The 19,222-nt window shown below is 42.8% G+C and overlaps 1 protein-coding gene across 2 annotated transcripts in view; it reads right to left on the reverse strand.

Moving 5' to 3' along the window:
• DNAH7 (dynein axonemal heavy chain 7) overlaps window positions 1-19,222 on the reverse strand; it is a 918,640-nt gene that overhangs the window by 396,104 nt on the left and 503,314 nt on the right. For both annotated transcript variants that reach the window (XM_083153498.1, XM_083153497.1), the window contains 4 exons: window positions 8,772-8,874; window positions 8,537-8,664; window positions 4,070-4,282; window positions 2,927-3,025 (listed from right to left, as the gene is read on the reverse strand). In XM_083153498.1, the coding sequence (XP_083009624.1) occupies window positions 2,927-3,025; window positions 4,070-4,282; window positions 8,537-8,664; window positions 8,772-8,874 (543 nt within the window). The remainder of the gene's footprint in view (window positions 1-2,926; window positions 3,026-4,069; window positions 4,283-8,536; window positions 8,665-8,771; window positions 8,875-19,222) is intronic.

Consider the following 19,222-nt stretch of genomic DNA (forward strand, 5'->3'; position numbering starts at 1 on the left):
GCCGAACTGTCACAATGTAGACTTCGAATTAAATGGTTTTTAAATAAGTGATTTTATCTTTTCATTGATTTTATTCTGATCTTTTTTTACTTTTCTTTTATTTATATAGTGAATAGTGTTCCCTCTAGAAATGAGGGCGGGCAGGGCGCCGCTGCATGGGGGCAGCGCAAGGGGGGCGGACCGGGCCCGCCGACGTCACAATTGTGGGCGGTCCCGGGCCGCGACGTCATGAAAAGGGGCGTGCCCGGGCCGCGACGTCGCGAAAAGGGGCGGCCCGGCGCCATCACTAAAGGAGGCGGGCCCGGCACCGACGAAGTTACCGTGCTGCCGGGGAAGCGCTGGGAATCGCCGTCTAAGGCGGCACTGCGTTTCCCCGTGCACACAGCCAGGGCAGGCACCACGCTGTTTTAGCGGGGTGCTGCTAGCAGGGCAGGGCGCATTTTGCCCTGTAAAAATCGGGCAGGGCGCAGCGCCCCGCTAAAACAGCCTAGCGGGAACACTAGCTGAATATCCTTGTGAATGGAATGGGTTAACGGACATCCGGTTCTTCCTGGTATAGGGATGGACTCTGCTGCAATCCTAAGTATGGTATAGGTGTTAATGGTTTGGGAGTACTGGTGATGTCCGTATTATACCCTGAGAATGTTCCAAAAGACCACACTAGAGATGAGCACTGGGATGGAGAATTTCAAAGGAATTACAAAGGAACACAGTTTCATATTGAAAGAGATTCAACTAATTCCTGGGATAAGATGGCTGCCAAATGGAATACAAACAGGAAGTGGAGGGTAGAACACACGAGTCACTTCCCGTCGGCGAAAATCTCCAAATGTGCACTTTTCCCGCCATTTTCAAACAATATGGAGGGGTACAAATACCAGGATCCTTTTACTTGTTATATACAATCCTGAAGTATGAGTATCTAGACTCAGAGAAGCATTGACTGATGGATTTGAGATCTGTTGGATTCAGTGCTTGATACTTTCTGTTACATCACTTTATTCAGCCCCTATGGACTGCACCAGGCACTTTTCAAGAAACAGCATCCCAATACTCCATCTTATTAAAATCAACTTTATTGGCCATGTGTGCTTGCGCACACTCGGAATTTGTTGTGGATATACAGTGCAGCATCAAGCAGGGATGAAAGGGGGAGGCATTACATACGTTACATTGACACATTTCATGCTGGCAACACATGCCCGCCGAGCAGCACAGCTGTATAAGCAGGGACAGTACATTATCACTCAGAGAACATATACCCGCCAAGCTGCACAGCGCCTAGGCAGCCATCAGCGGCGCCACTGGTCACTGCAGCAGCCAAGTAGGTGACAATATAAGCAGGGACAGTACAGTATCACACAGAGAACATATACCTGCCAAGCTGCACAGCGCCTAGGCAGCCATCAGCGGCGCCACTGGTCGCTGCAGCAGCCGGGTGGTAACAGTATGAGCAAAGACACCGCAGTTATTGCAGAGACAGTACAGTTATCACACAGGGGACATAAGGGGTTACATATGGCTGAGTGCACAGATCCTAGGCAGCCATTTGCGGCGCCAGCTTCCTGTAGGAGAACCAGCGTGGAGAGCCAACATGGGGGGGGGGGAAGAAAGAGTCACTGAGGCCTGGGGGAGTCAGTGGGGCCTAGGGCTGGAGTTGGGCCCTCCCTGGCCTGAGTCTCAATGGTCTGGTATAAGCCCTCTGCGGTTTGCCGAGTGTTTTTTGACTTTCATATAAAAAAGGTTGTTTAAATATCTCACAAGGCAATATGTGCCTTTTGTGTATTACTCTATTTACCTATTGTTTTTGGGGAAAGGCGTTATCCTCATTTTACAAAATACAGCAGCGCCGACTCCTAGTCTTTTTGTGCAGTATACCCATTACTTGCTTTGTAGTGCAAAACACAGGTGAGGGAGAAATGTGTTGCAAAAGGGGGATGAAGAATTATATAACCACAGAAGTAAGGGAGGCCAAATGTGTGTGGTATGACAACACTAACTACATGGAAATTAATCAAGTCCTTTGCAACACACAAACATCTATCTAAACAGGAATAAAAGAAAATAAATAATCAGGGTGCATAAATATTATGGGTGGTCCTACGCCTACAGGCATTTTAAGAACATTGAGAAACATAAAGTAACTACTACTATGTGATTCACCGTTTATTACAGATTTAAAATTTCTTTTTTTACAGTACAGTTTATGGTGATACCTTCCAATAAGTATAATCTCCCAATGCATATCTAGTACCAAATAATGGTTCACACCTATGCATTATAGTTGAAGATATTGGCTCACAGGAAAATTCTGGCTCATAGTAATAACTCAAAACTGTTGTATGTATGTGTTCACATACAGTACATCAATTCCCTATGCTCTTCAAGTCATTTTAAACATAACGGGTAAGATCCCTGTGACTGTAGTGCAGAGCTTATTTGTTTCCATTATAATGTGTCATATTCACAAACTGTGCAAATAGGAGGCACAAAGGAGCTTATGCCTATTCTGTGTTTGACTGTGAATGTCTGCATACGAAATGTTTTGTTACAGTGCAACTAGAAGAACTGTTTACCGCGCAAGGAGGCTCGATTTATGTGGACACATCTGTAATTGTACAACCTCAGAATACAACATTACAGTGTATAGTATACTGACATTTAGGAAAGATTATTCTGTACTATTAGTCCACATTTCGTACAGTATGTAATCTTAATTAATTACTCAAACATGTACTAAAATTATCAAAGATCCCTGAACTTTTGTTTCTACTTAAATTGCAAAATATGTCAACTGTAACAATATGAAAACTTACTGTTACATAGGCTTTGCAATATTAGAACATATTTTAAAAAGGTTTGCAATATATTTTTTTCATATTGTTTTACACATCATATTATGAAAAGTATATCATCATAATCTTACCTCAAAAAGGGGGAGATCATGGGATAAAAATTTGGGCAGATTTACATCAATAATGGATCTAAGAAGCAAAATCTCTTCATTTTCAGTTGGGTATTTAAGCTGGGGGAAAAAAATATTGTCGGTTAGCTTTGCAATTGTTTACGTATGACCATTTAATATATAACAGATTTATAATTGTATTTCTTTCCTCGTATAGAAAAAATGTTAATTTGACAATGGTAATGGTATTTCCTAGATCAGTCAGTTTAGGAAAACGAATGCCATACAACTGATCTAAATATATTTAACCACTTGTAAGTATTCCTGTTTCTATCAGCGTTCTGTATATTCTACTTTGGAACACACCAAATAAAATTGAATCTTTGTAAGTGCAGAGGTGCTCTCACGTAGGCCAAGTTTGGTAAAGCATGATCACACAATTGCAGTGCATGGAAACTAGCTCTTAAATGTACAGTATATATGTCTGTTAGGATGCAGGGCTGGTCAGTGGCGTAACTATAGCTCCGCAGCCCCCGCGGAGGCGCAGAGAAAGTGTGGGCGCCAGGGGTCTGTGGGGCTATAGTTACCCGCTGCTGTCTGGCCTGCCATCATGGTCCAGTCTCTCCCAGCGTGGGCTCCTGCTGCTATAATAAAAACTGAGACTTAGAAAATGGCTGCCCCCATACTGCATACAGTTTTCTGTCTGCAGTATGGGGGCAGCCATCTTCTAAGAGTCAGTTTTCATTATAGCAGCGGGAGCCAGCGCTGGGAGAGACATGACCGTGACCGCAGACGCAAATTAGGTAGTTACGCCACGGGGGCTGGTGCATAGTGACTAGTTGTAAAGTAACTCCTGATGTAAAGGTGTATGTATGTCTGTGTGTGCATGTACATGTGGTAGGGAATATAGATTGTAAGCTCCACTGGGGCAGGGACTGATGTGAATGCTCAAATAATCTCTGTTCTGCGGAATATGTGTGCGCTATATAAGAAACTTAATAAATAAATAAGTACGCCTCCCAAAATGCAAGTTAATTTTTGCATGTCTCGTTTCTTTTGAGTAATGAAAGTACATGTAATTTACTGTATGTGGAGTTATCTACAACTCTACATCAGTTCCTACAGTAGGTAAACATAATATTATGCATATTTATCTATATGTACCTTCAGGTTGCCTGCAGCTGTCAGCACTGATTTCACGGCTCTCATTCCATAATCATAATGATGTTGGGAAGACAATTGTTCAGAGCACAGACGATATGTTGCCACAATTTTCACTGACAAAGGCCGGGCTGTTACAAAGCCGCAGGAATATAAAACTATTTCAGCTATCATGGCGTAATCAGGTACCATCATAGCCACTGTCCTGAAAAGAGCCTACAAATTTTTTTTTTTTTAATTTGGAATTAATTAAAATTGCATTATAGTCATACAGTATAAGCATTGGAATAAAGGCATGTTATAAAACTACATTACATTTTAAAAAAAAGTTTTACAACTAAAACCTTGATGCTGTTATTACTTTAATCTTACAAAATTGAGTTTTCAAGGTATTAGTGGTAAATAAGTTAATTACATTTTAAAATGTACATTTAATGTAGTTTTATAACAATTTAATAAATTTCTCCCATTGTGATAATCTCACAGTGCAAACGTCAAAGGAATAGGGTCCTTAAAAAAGGGAGCTGCATATTTTCTTAATAAAATACTTGAAAAAAAATATTTTAATTTAAATAGTTCCCCAAAATGTGATGATCCATATAAAAAAGGAAATTTATAGATTTTAACATCTATATAATAAGTTGAAGAGTCTGTGTGTGTGTGTGTGTGCGTGTCCGTCGCATTGCGGACACACCGTGGCACTCAGAGACACCAAATTTGGCAACAAGATACCTCTGGACCCGGTGGTGTGCACCTCGAAGCCGTTTTTGGGAAATTTCACTTAGAATTTTAAAAAACACCAAGTTTTAATTTTCCTTCATTGATGATCTGGGGAAAAGATTGACGATCTGGGAAACTGTGGACGAAGGAACAACTCCACACCTGAATTCATTGCTGTCATTGAGTATGACAGACACATTCTAACATTATGGTGAAGGCTTTAAACAATTAGGAAATAATTGAGGATATACATAGACCACACATAACACACACACACGTACACATTGTACACACACACACAGTACACCACATACGCACACATAGCACACAACACACACATTTATACGTAGAGCACCTCACACACTTAAGCTGTGTACACACGGGAGAGATAAGGGCTGAAATCGCTGGAAACACACCGCATGCAGTACAATACAAATCCATACACACTACAACACACACCCAAAAACAGTACAACAAACACACAACTCCTGGCTTCAATCAATTCTAGGGAGACAGACCACGATAAAATGGCCGCCCCATAAAGCAGACAGTTCTCTGAAACTGTTTGCGGTATGGTGGCGTCCATTTTATCGTGGTCCGTCTGCATAGAATTATTAATTGAAGCCAGGAGGGGAGCCGGGACGCGCAGACAGGTAAGCCTGCGGCGATGGGGGGGGGGGGGGGGGTGGCACCGGCGGCCGGGGAGGGGGGGAGGCGCCCCCCCCCATTAACGGTGGGGGTGGGGAGGCCGGCGGGGAGGGGGGGGCGCCCCCCCCATTAACACACTTAAACATTGCCAGGATATGCACAGCACACTACACACACATATATACGTAGTGCACCTCACAAACTTACACATTCGGCAGATATACACACAACACAACACACACACACATAACACACAACTCACAGTACAACACACACCAACATTCACTACAACACACACCCAAAAACAGTACAATACACTGAACACACACTTAAACATTGCACAGATACACACACATAACATACCTCTAACAGCACAACACACCCACATTCACCACACGCACCCAAAAAACAGTACAACACACACAAAACACACATTTAAACTTTGCACAGATACACAAAGACACAACACACACATACTGTATATACATAGCACACCGCACACACTTACGCATTGGACAGATACATACAATATAACACACAAAACCACATACATTACCACACACACACAAAAACAGTACAACACACACAAACACCCAGAACACATAAAAAATAATTTGCCGTTTATTTAACAGTCTGTACCGGCAAATAAAAGCTGTACCTAATGTACCATTTCTACTTTGTTCCCCATATCCGTCTCTCCAGTCCTCCAGTTGCACTGAGAAATCTTTGTCCTGGCCAATGCACCCATTGATCAATACAAAGTGGGTACACTGCACTCACCCTGTTAGTCAGTTGGATATCAGGCACTGCTCTGCCTTAAGGGTTTCCCAGACTCTTTTGGTTCATAGATAATGTTTGGTTGATGGGCATGAGCGCTGCATGCATTTGTTTGAATGTTATGAGTGTAAGAAGTTGAAGAATAAGACTGAGATGAAGATTTGTCATGTTATAGTGTACAATTTACTCAATAAATCGTGAAAAAATTATGTGTACATAGAAGTACAATCAAGAAATGAAAGTAGGATTAAAAAATCAATTATGATTCAAACTGATAATTGTTTGGATGGCGGTGGGTTGCGAAACAAATCTATAGGTGGAGGGGGTATGGATATTGTGGGCATAATTGGTGTTTGGTACACCTACAGGGGGTACCCAGATGATGAGAAATTTTCACTACAGTGTCACCGTAGGGGGATTTCCAATTGGGGTTCAGGTGGTCTTTTAGGGACCCCTTTACAATTCCGTTGGTCTCTTCTCCTGGAGCCTATGGTCTCCCTCAGTGATTGACTATCATTAAGGGAGACCGTAAGCTCAAGGAGAAGAGACCTACAGGATTGTAAAGGGTCCCTAAAAGACCACCTGGACCCCAATTGGGAATCCCCCTATGGTGACAATGTGACCGTGACACTGTAGTGAAAATCCCATCAATTGAGGGCCCCATGTAGGTGTAACAAACACCAATTATGCCCACAATATCCATACCCCCACCTATAGATTTGTTTCACAACCCACCCCATCCAAACAATTATCAGTTTAAATCAGAACTTATTTTTTAATCCTACTTTCATTTCTTGATTGTACTTCTATGTACACTTACATTTTTTTCACGATTTATTGAGTAAATTGTACACTTTGTAACATGGCAATTCTTTTTCTCAGTCTTATTCTTCAACTTCTTACACTCAAACCTTATCAATGCACATATTGATGATTGTGATGGCTGGATCAGTGGATTGGCTCGGCGGGTGTAGGGAAGAATTTGGCCCATTGCACCCATCCCCAGTGGGGCATTACAGTGGTGCGGGTAGCGTGCGTCGCGTCATGACATCATGTGGCCAGGCCCGTGGACCTGCTCCCACACTCAGGGGCTGGTAGAGATGCCCGGTGCATGTGCTTTACAGATCCCCAGACCTCAGAGACTGCTGCAGGTTCGGTGAGGGGAGTGGCAGGGAGCAGTGAATTAATTAATTATGGCGGGGTAAGTAACGCCTACCCCGGTCCCTTCGCACTCAGCGCCTGTAATTACACACCCTAGAAACTATAGAAATGGAGGTGTGGCCACGTCCCTTTCTGATTTTGTACCGATTTCTGACCCTCAGATGTTGGAGGATATGTCATACAGTAGGGGCTAAATCTCAGGAGTGGATGTGGAATTCATCAACACATACAAGTTATCAACTCAGGAGCGTTGTGTTTCAAACAACAACACCACACCTGATTTCATTGCCGTCATTGAGTATCAATGCAAACACATTCTAACATTATGGTGGAATCTATAACAAATTACAATCTTAGGTCTTTGGCACAGCATATTGTAAGATGACATTTTTCAGCAATTTTGGAAATAAAGAAACCCCAAGGGTTTCCCGGGCAACGCCGGGCAGGTCAGCTAGTTATAAATAATCTTATGAAACACATAGTAGACTTCTGACATGTACTATACATATATGACTTTAGACTTGTATGTTATTATATCATTTTATAGTGCATGTCCTAATATACAGTATACTGTAGCACATTTGCAGACAACTGGTTCTCTCTAAATATTGTGTATAAAAAACCTGTATTGTACGAATGCGTTCATTCTCTGCCAAATTATTTATTTTACTACTAAAATCAAAGCTACAGGTACAACCCCGGTTTTCCGGAAACCGATGGTCCGGAACCTCTTTTAATCCGGACACATCGGGTGCCAGAGGGAAGGTAGGAGTTAATGTGTTTTGTCTGTAAAATAATTTGTGGGAAGGCTTAGGACGGCAGCAGAAGCAGCAGGAGGGCTTAGAAGGGAAGTGGGAGTGTATTGGAGTGCGGAAGGGGAGAGTAACGCTGCGGGGAAGGGCGGCGCCGTGCTGATTAGGTGAGCCTGAGATGTGCTGCGAAGGCTTGTAATCATTATACAAGCTGCGGGGGATTGGGGAGGGGGGAATCAAGCTGCGGCGGGTCACGCTGCGGGGGTCTCCCTGCATACAGGGTATACCACCGAAAATCCGGCAAAATCGGTAATCCGGCTATGTGCTGGAACCGATGATGCCGGAAAAACGCTGGTGTACCTGTACTAGCAAATATAAAAACAATCACTCCAAACGAATATATCCGTGATACCTTAAGATTGTCAGGGAGCTCTGAACGTCCTGCATAACCAGGATTCATGGTGATAAAGACTGCACATGTGGGGTTCAATTTTAATTCTGTGCCTTCAAACACTAATAGATCTGATCCTGTGTTTATACCTGCAATTAAAAACAGATGATAAAACACTGTAAACACCATAACAATGTTACTAATAAATGTGTGTATCACGTTGAAAAAAAATACACAGGATGAGTTAGACAAGTACCTCTTTGAATGGTGAGGATTTGTTGTGCAACAACAGAAAGTACTTCCAGATCAATTCTGTTAAATTCATCAAAGCAAGCCCAGGCTCCACAGGAAAGCAACCCCTAGGAAAGCAAATGTAGAATAATTAATTATGCATTCTAAAAACAGAAATATCCTGGGTATGTCAGCTTGTATTCATCAATCTATCCTCTAGATCAGAGGTGGGCAACAGGCGGCCCGCGGGCCAGATGCGGCCCGCGAGACACAAGTCTGGCCCGCATCACTGACATATATTACTATGACAAGCGGCCCGACTATAGCCGCTTGTCAGCGCCAGGACAGACATAACATAAGCTTTGCATCATGATTACTTTTTTACTGCTGCCGCCGCCATTGCTCGTCTGTGCCTGCCACGCACAGCATTTCTGGGAGTGTGGGAGGGGATGCGATGACCCGGCAGCCGCCTCCCGCCATTGGTAGGAGTGGCCGCATCACCGTGTCCCCTCCCACGCTTCCAGAAATGCTGTGCGCGGCAGGCACAGATGAGCATTGGCGGCGGCAGCAGTAAAAACGTAATCATGAGGCAAAGCTTATGTTATGTCTGTGCTGGCGCTGACAAGCGGCTATAGTCGGGCCGCTTGTCATGTGAACGGCGGCGGAGGTGGCGGCAGCAGTAATAAGAAAGAAAATTAAGAAAAGTAAGGAACAGGCAATTATTTGATGTGCATTAGTTTATATATATATATATATATATATATATATATATATATATATATATATTTCTATATATATGCAAGAGAGAAAGGAGAAAAAGCGCACCAGTGAGTATTTTAAAAGTAACACTTTACTGAAAAATATATATGCTCACATACATCGAGTAAAGGAATTGTCAGCTTGCCAGCAATAAAAGTAATGCGGCACATCAGCGTTGTGAATGGATAAACACTGCGAGGAGGACACCGCTGGATACGGCGCCCACGCCGAGTAGATCTCAACCTCCAACACCGACCACATGCAGGATACGCTGGAGAATCCTCCGACAGGACAGCCACACTTGTCAGGATTCTGTCACGCCCAACTAGTTTCGTCACCGGATGGACTTCTTCAGGGGGTGTGTCTCTCATAATCCACCACTGATCTTTATACACATTAGCAAGCCCTTCACAGGTGCCCGCAATTGACATCAGTAGTTCACACAGATACAGATACAAATCACATTGATAACATATCATCCAAAAATAGGCATGGCCACATAGCTCAAAACACATCTACATATTTATAATATCATAAAAAAGTATTTTAAAAACTTTTAAGTTTATTAAAAAAGTGTTTTTATTTTGTTGCAAAACGGAAAAAAACTGTAGAAAAAGAGAATTAAAAAAAAAAAAAAAAAAATGATATATATATATCTCTTATATATTTGGCTACATCTGTCACTCAAAGTGTGTCTAAAGCTGTAACGCTGGGTGGAGCCTCTGACTCACATGTTACACAGCAAAGACACAGCTACTCACCAGACACACCAGGTGAGCGCCCCACACCTCCATACCTCCCAACATGAATGCTCTGTTTGTGGACTTCCATCTTAATTTATGATTGTCATCACCTGTTTTAAACAGGGTAATTGATAAGAAAGGTGTTTAAGCACAGGTGATGGTAATCCATAAATTAAGAAGAAAGTCCAGAAACAGAACAATGTGTCCCTCCCCCCCATTCACGGCAACCTCACGATTAAATGGCACATGCAAAACACTGACATGGCTATGGTCGACAATGAAAAAGGTTGACATGAGTTTTTGAAGATTTATTTTTCACTTTTTCAATGTTTTCATATTCATTCTCATGTGTCGACATGGACACCAATGAAGTGCCACACTTATGTCAACATTTACATGTGTTGACCTTTCTGTGTTGATTTTTTCTTGTGGCAATTCGCGGCACCCCCCGGCGACACCCCCTCCCGCGATTCACAGCACACCCCCCCCAATTCGCGGTGACTCCCGCGATTTGCGGCCCCACCCCGTGACACCCCCCCTCCTGCGAGTCGTGGCACCCCGCGACCCCCCCCCTCCCACGATTTGTGCCAGCCCCCCCTTCCTCGCGGTACCCCCACCTCCCGCGACCCCCCCTACCGCGATTCCCCCCCTGTCATTGCGGCAACCCCCCGCCCCTGCGACCCACCCTCCCATGATTCACTGCAACCCCCCGCGTCCCCCCCTCCCACGATTCGCGGCACCCACACCCCCCCCCCGCAATTCACGGCATCCACCCACGACCCCTCCGCCCGTGATTCGCGGACACACCTCACCTCCTCCCTCCCCCCCACCCCGCTCGCGATTCACGGCAACCCCAGGATTAAATGGCACATGCAAAACACTGACACGGCTATGGTCGACAATGAAAAAGGTTGACATGAGTTTTTGAAGATTTATTTTTCTTTTTTGAATGTTTTCATATTCATTCTCATGTGTCGACATGGACACCAATGAAGTGCCACACTTATGTCAACATTTACATGTGTTGACCTTTCTGTGTTGATTTTTTCTTGTAGCAATTTTTTTACAGTGACAACTATGTGCACGTAAACCTACACATCATCAACCAATTCTTTGTATAATATATAACACCTGTTCTGTTTTACTGTAGGTGTTTTAAGTCAGATCTTTTACTGCTACTATTACTGTTTATGTAAATGCATTCTGAATGACAGCAACATCCTACCATCCTTCTACAAGAATATATAACCAACTAGGTGATTTATCGCGCCCCATGCCCCCCCCTCCCGCAATTCATGGACCCCCCGCGCACCCCCCCCACACACACCCCCCTCCCGCAATTCACAACCCTCCCTCCCGCAATTCACGCCCCCTCCCACGCTTTGCGGACCCCCGCCCTCACCCGCGATCCGCGGACACCTGCGCCCCCTCCCTCCCTTGATTCACGGCACCCCCCACGCCCCTCCCACAATTCACGGCACCCCTAAGCCCCTCTTTAGTCCCCCGTATACTCACACACCCCTATCACTACCCAGCTTCCTGCTCTCCTGAACCGTAACTTCCACCACTGGGGAGTCGCTGACGCTGTTTTGCCCACATGCCCCTATCATGCCTCATAGCCCAGCCTCCTGCTCTCATGTACCCTAACTCCCACCCAGTAGGAGGAGACACTGACTCAGGGCCACCATCCTGTACTCCTGTACTGCCACACTGGACCCTCACCCACTGGCAGAAGCTGCACAGTATCTCCCACCCTCCTCTTTAGTCCCCCTTATGTCCACACACCCCTATCAATACCCAGCCTCCTGTTTTACTGTGTCGTGACCTTCGCCAGTGGGGAGCCGCTGACTCAAAAACACCCTACTATATTATTGCACACACACCTAAACAACATGCACACACAGCCCCCACACCCACAAATGTCACTGTACCATCCACACTATCAATGTACATCTTACTCTGTAACCACTTTTTAATTAAACAAAACAATACACACCCCCTTCCAAATCATATGCTCTCTATTTAACACATTTCACCTATAACTCAAGTTGCAATACAGGCCATCTTTCATACAATTCTAACCATCTTTCTCATATACAAATGTTCACAAATTAAGGGGGCGCAGCCCCTTACGACGGTGTGAAGAGCGCCCGTAGGGCGCGATGAATCACCTAGTATATATATATATATATATATATGTGTGTGTGTGTATATCTAAAACAAGAAAAAGAGAAGAATGTTTAAGGCGAGCAGCCATATCCTGTTTTGGAGAGATAAAGACAATATTATACATGGTACAAATATACATAAAATATATAAACTATAAATACAGTAATTCACACATGTACATCAAAAATATATGCATTAAGAAATACAGTATAAACCAAAATACCCCTTAATAAAAGCTAACATGAAGTTTATAAGACAGCATTAAAGGTGGAATTATATTTATTTTATTTGTATTCCTAGAGGATCCACACTAGGTGGACGTATAATAAAGGACTGCGAGACCACTACTGCACCTCATAACGTGCAGGGCATAGCACTATAGGACAAACGGAGCACAACGTCCCCAAAGTGTAGATCCAATAAGTCTCCCTTTTGCTTAACTTATTCATTAGATCTCCACCTCGATTATCTAGCGTCACTTGCTCAATACCTTTGAATTTAAAATGAGCTAAAGCTGAATTACAGCACTGCATAAAATGTCGTGGGACACTGTGCAGAGCAATCTTATTTTTAATCTTTAATGCTGTAATTCAGATTTAGCTCATTTTAAATTCAAAGGTATTGAGCAAGTGACGCTAGATAATCGAGGTGGAGATCTAATGAATAGGTTAAGCAAAAGGGAGACTTATTGGATCTACACTTTGGGGACAGTATCTCCCAATGGGTTGAATGAGGGATGCGATATCACTCCCTTTCTGCACTAAAATCATTTCGGCTGCGGGTCTGACATTGGACTAGCAGGCGCTGTTGAGCTGTGCTCCGTTTGTGTGTCCTATAGTGCTATGCCCTGCACGTTATGAGGTGCAGTAGTGGTCTCGCAGTCCTTTATTATATGTCCACCTAGTGGGGATCCTCTAGGAATAAAAATAAAATAAATATAATTCCACCTTTAATGCTGTCTTATAAACTTCATGTTAGCTTTTATTAAGGGGTATTTTGGTTTATACTGTATTTCTTAATGCATATATTTTTTGGTGTACATGGCTGAATTACTGTATTTATATTTTATGTATATTTGTACCGTGTATAATATTGTCTTTATCTCTCCAAAACAGGATATGGCTGCTCGCCTTAAACATTCTTCGGTACTTATGTAATATCTAGACTCCCGTTTTTCTTATGAGACCGCGTCCGCTCACCACGCTTCGGGCACAGTGGCTCGCTGCGCTCGCCACACTATATAAAATCAACTCCATGCATAGTTGGATAGTAGGGGTATGAAAAAATGGGGTGCATTTAACATGGGAGTCCAGATAATACATAAGTACACATTCTTCTCTTTTTCTTGTTTTAGATATACACATATATATATATGCCGCCTCTGGGCATGTGTGATCATAACCTTGTGTTACTGCGGGTTTTTGCGCATGCGCAACCCGCAGAAATCACCAGTCCCAACTAACACTAGAAAAACCTAGACACTGACGCGCGATCTCTGTGTAGTGTCAGTGCGGGTTCTTGCGCATGCGCAACCCGCGTACATTACCAGCTCCAACTGACATTAGGAAAGACCGAGTCCCAGACACTCTCGCGATATCGCGGAGTGTTCGCGCATGCGCAATAGAGCCAAAACACCGGCAATACAACCCGGAGGTTGCTGTAGCAACGCGGGCGCCGTGCGCATGCGCAGTACTCTTTTCCGGACGCAATCCATCTAACGGCACTGAGACTGCCTATTTTTATAAAGCCTTTTTCACGAGGTGATCAGCACGTGGATCATTTTAAATATTCCACTAGGTGGCGTTGTTCACCAATTATATATTTTTCATGCACAAGCACTTATAAATATTATTCAACTAAGTCACCCTAAAGTGATCACTTGTAATAATACACTCCCCCATCGACTTTCCCCCTTCTTGAGACGTGTCTACAGGAGAGAAAGCGAGGGAAGGAGATCGTTGTAAAGCAAGATATCACTACATGAGAATTCCTACTCATTTGATGGTACGCATATATTGATTAACCAAGAGGGATTATTAATACACTGAAGGCGCAGAAGTCATACCACGTTCCTATATATATATTTATATTTAAAAGAAAATTCTTTTTCTCCTGTTTTTTTCTGTTTTGCAACAAAATAAAAATACACTTTTTTAATAAACAAAAGTTTTTAAAATACTTTTTTATGATATAAATATGTAGATGTGTTTTGAGCTATGTGGCCATATCTATTTTTGGATGATATGTTATCAATGTGATTTGTATCTGTGTGAACTACTGATGTCAATTGCAGGCACCTGTGAAGGGCTTGCTAATGTGTATAAAGATCAGTGGTGGATTATGAGAGACACACCCCCTGAAGAAGTCCATCCGGTGACGAAACTACTTGGGCGTGACAGAATCCTGACAAGTGTGGCTGTCCTGTCGGAGGATTCTCCAGCGTATCCTGCATGTGGTCGGTGTTGGAAGTTGAGATCTACTCGGCGTGGGCGCCGTATCCAGCGGTATCCTCCTCGCAGTGTCCATCCGAATTACTTTTATTGCTGACAAGCTGACAATTCCTTTACTCAATGTATGTGAGCATATATATTTTTCAGTAAAGTGTTACTTTTAAAATATTAACTGGTGCGCTTTTTCTCCTTTCTCTCTTGCAAATTTACTGTCTGACCCGTGGTGAGGGTCTCTGAAGAAACTGAGCTGCACACATCTTGGATTTGATTATCCTAATTGGACTTTGTACTTTTACAAACCTCAGGACTTTGCGCCTGGTAACCCCTTGTATCATATATATATATATATATAAATATTTTTATTTATATTATGTGTGCGGCCCTCGAATATTTGCCGGTTTTGTTAAGGGGCCCCCAAGCCAAAATAGTTGCCCACCCCTGCTCTAAATCCTTGATACTACGGCTGCAAATTCAAATGCTGGGCAATTACAGATCATAGCACGCATGCTTGAGGCCATCTTGAAATAAAATCCTGAAAATGTTATGCTCGCTGGCCGTACGCAAGTTGATTGAGAGAAAGGTGGCATTTGGGGGTGGTACCCGGACGTTTTCTGGTAGCGTCAGGGAAAACACAGGTATGCCTATGCGTATAGAGAGAGGGTGTGACAAGTCAGATTCAGCGCTGATCAGCCTATTTCTATCCTGAGGAACCCGCAGATTGCATACAGTGGAAAAATTATTCATTTTTGCATATGGATTTGCAACTAATCGCCAACCCAACTAATTTTTGCATGCTGTGGTAAGAAATTTGCAGGCTTGCACGTGGGCAGAATTTTACTCTGGTGGGTGGCACAAATCTGATAGTAGGGCTCTGCAATTTAGCAGAACAGCAATCAGGTCTGAATGACCTCCTATGTTACTATAGTCATGACACAGTTACCCAGTTCAAACTCTTTATTATAGTATAAACTGATAAAAGTATATGCATTTTATTAGAAATCATATATTTCATTATTGGTATCTCATAATCTGACTCCCAAAACAGAAAACTACACAAGCGGTCCTTGTAGAGATAAAGTCCAAATCAGATCTGTTGTATTTATGCACATGTGCGAACCCCAGGAGTGAACAGCTTCGTCGAGCTTCACACTCGACGAGCCGTTCCCTCCAGAGAGTGGGCAGGGGTGGACACGGGCTGAATAAGGCCCAAAGTACAATACGATCTTGTATTTTTTTGTCTACATGAAGAATTTGAAGGTACACTACCCCCAAATCCAAATTTGAAGCCTTCTTGCAAAAACATTGGAAACAGCAAATAACTCATTGAAGAGATTTTTGTAGCCATACTATTGTTAGTTTAAGAGTGTATTTGTGATGTCACTCGCTGAATAGGAATAAAGGTGTAGTAGTGCAGATGGTTGCATGGAACGATTTGGTATATATGGACAACATACACTATTTGACCATGTTGATAAGTAGGTTATGTTGACATTGTTAGAATGTCGAGTAGACTTTTTGGTGGGGGGGGGGTGCGCATTGGAGGAAACACCCCAATATTGTCCCACCGAGACTGGATATTGGGGTGCTAATTTTTTTTTGTAGCCAACATAACTTTTATTGCATAGTTGTGTTTGGACACATTCTATTGGTTTGAGGTGGTTGGCAGTGCTCCCTGAGTCTGAAAGATAGACTATTTGTGGAAGGAGAAAAGAAGACTCTTTTTTGGGTGGACCCCTTTTTTTTAGTTATTTTAGGATTCAGGGATATGTTTTGGTAACATGCTCTCAAAATAAAGTAAAATATAATGTTTATTAATATCCGTTTAAAAGGTCAATATTGATAATGAGCAAAAGATATACACAAACAAACAGAAACATAGATGGTAATAGACAAATGACAGGCAGCCATCCAGACGTGCGACTGTGATGTACATTTTAATTATGTAGGTTCCCTTATGGATGAAATTGCCTCTGAACATAGGATCCGGGTTGAAAGAAAGACGTTATATATACACATACAGTTCATTTCAGTGCTTCATTTAGCATACATGATATAGGTATATCAATTTCTCACAGCAGAAAGATTCAGTCAGACAGGTTAAAATTATTTACAAGTCACACTGCAGATTACTGTAGTCAGTTCTGTACTATTAATTTAAAGGGTAACAAACTCTCCCAATAGCTATCAGTCAAGGATTAAGGATATTTTTTATATTGTAGCCTTATGTATCAATATTTCTTTAAACACAGTCATATGATTGGGATACGGTCATTAGGTCTACAGCAACTAGGTCCACAAGTATTGGGTCAACACCACTTGGTTGACAGGCAAGTCGCTGGAGTTTATGACACACGTGGAGGGAGCTGCACATGTCAGTCCCCCACGCTACAAGACACCAGTAATTCGATTTGACACAATTCTTGAAAAAGGCATCGCATGGATGCCGAAACGCGTTGAATAACCAAGTGTCTATTATTAACATATTTTGACAGTAGTTGTGGACCGGACTCTCCAAAGTAGTGTGTGGCCATTGCTTATACCCGGGTTACATCTAGTTTGGTGCACATGCTGTTGGATGTTTCTGGCGTTCATACTGTCTTTTAAAATAATAAAATTGAGTTTGGAACTGGATGATGAGCCCTTCCTTTGAAAGAAACCTTTATATGAGGTTCCACGGCTTGTTCATGTAAGCATACATGTAAGCGTGATTTACATATGCACGAGTGAGGTGACCCTCAACATCCCCTGGACCTCTGGGAAACTTTGGGAGCACCTTTTCCATAGAACTCTAAACACCAAGGGAAAATAGAACTTTTATAGTGTTGCAATATTACATTATTGTGTTATTTTGCTTGTTTCCACATACTATTACATTTAGATTGGAGGGGAAGGTGGAAATCGTATGGATCCACTATATGTGTTGGAACAATACCCTGAGCGCAAGTGAGACTATTCCTTTTTGTGTTATTGTGTTTGTCTGTGGTCCGGTGACCACATATATAGTCTATTGCTGCTGGAGTATTTGCAGCACCATAAGTGAAATTCACTTATGGCAAGGTTGACATGTGTCTAGGTCGACAGGTCATTATGTCGACACAAGCATTAGGTCAACATGGGGAAGGTCAACAGTCAAAAGGTCGACATGGGGTTTTTCACTGTTTTTTTCAGCCGACATGTGCCGACAGGCGGAATTTCATGCCCTACCATCCACTAGGGCATGGCGGGAGAATAAAATAGTGTGACATTCGGGTAAAAAAACAGTGAAAAACCCCATGTCGACCTTTTGACTGTCGATCTTGTCCATGTCAACCTAATGTTTGTGTCGACCTAATGTCCTGTACAAGCTCTGTCTGAACCTCACCCCAGGGTTCCTCTTTTTCATCTATTACCTAAGATCCATAAAGATAGGGTACATCCCCCTGGCAGGCCAATCATTGCTGCTCGTGATTCCCTGCTGTACAAAGTTTCTAAGTATATAGATTACTACCTACAGCCGGTGGTACAAGGTGAACACACCTACCTCAAGGACACGAGTACCTTGCTGGAGCTGCTTAAGCAGCTGGGGCCACTTTCTGATTCCACATTACTATGCACAGCGGACGTCACTAGTTTATATACTAGTATTCCTCATCAACGTGGTCTTGCGGCAGTAAAAACTCTCATTGAAACAAGCAGACTCTACCAAGGGCCTAACATTAATTTTTTTCTGTCGCTTATCTCCATGACCTTGTTTAATAACTATTTCCTATTTAATGATGAATATTACTTACAAAGACAAGGATGCGCAATGGATTCTTGCGCAGTGCCTGCGTATGCAAATAGTTTTATGTTGAGAATAACCTTTTCTTTTCAGACCCTGAGACCAAACGCTAAATAATTTTCTTTGTCCGCTACATAGACAATGTGCTGTTACTGTGGGAGGGTACCAAAAGCAGCTTTGTTGATATGATGCAACAAGCCAACACCAAGGACCCGGACATCAAATTCACCTTTGATGTTCAGGAAAGTGAGATACACTTCCTTGATGTTAAAATCACAAAAAATGGCAATACTCTTGCAACATCGGTATACACCAAACCAACTCATTGCAACAATTTATTGCATTCTTCAAGCCACCACCCACGTTCGCTCATCAATGGTCTTCCCTACTCTCAGTATCTGAGAGTGAGCAGAATCTGTAGCGATCCCACGGATCGTGAGAAACCGTTGGAAATTATGCAAAACAGATTAATGCAGAAAGGTTACAAACCCAGATTATTGGAAGATGCTAAACAAAAGGCATTGTCCACTCTTGATCCTAACATTACCATTCCCAAACCCAATAAGGCGTCACAATCCCTTATATGGGTAAATAC

The sequence above is a fragment of the Crinia signifera genome, chromosome 7 (assembly GCF_055691185.1).
Source record: "Crinia signifera chromosome 7, ASM5569118v1, whole genome shotgun sequence".
NCBI classification, from domain to species: domain Eukaryota; kingdom Metazoa; phylum Chordata; class Amphibia; order Anura; family Myobatrachidae; genus Crinia; species Crinia signifera.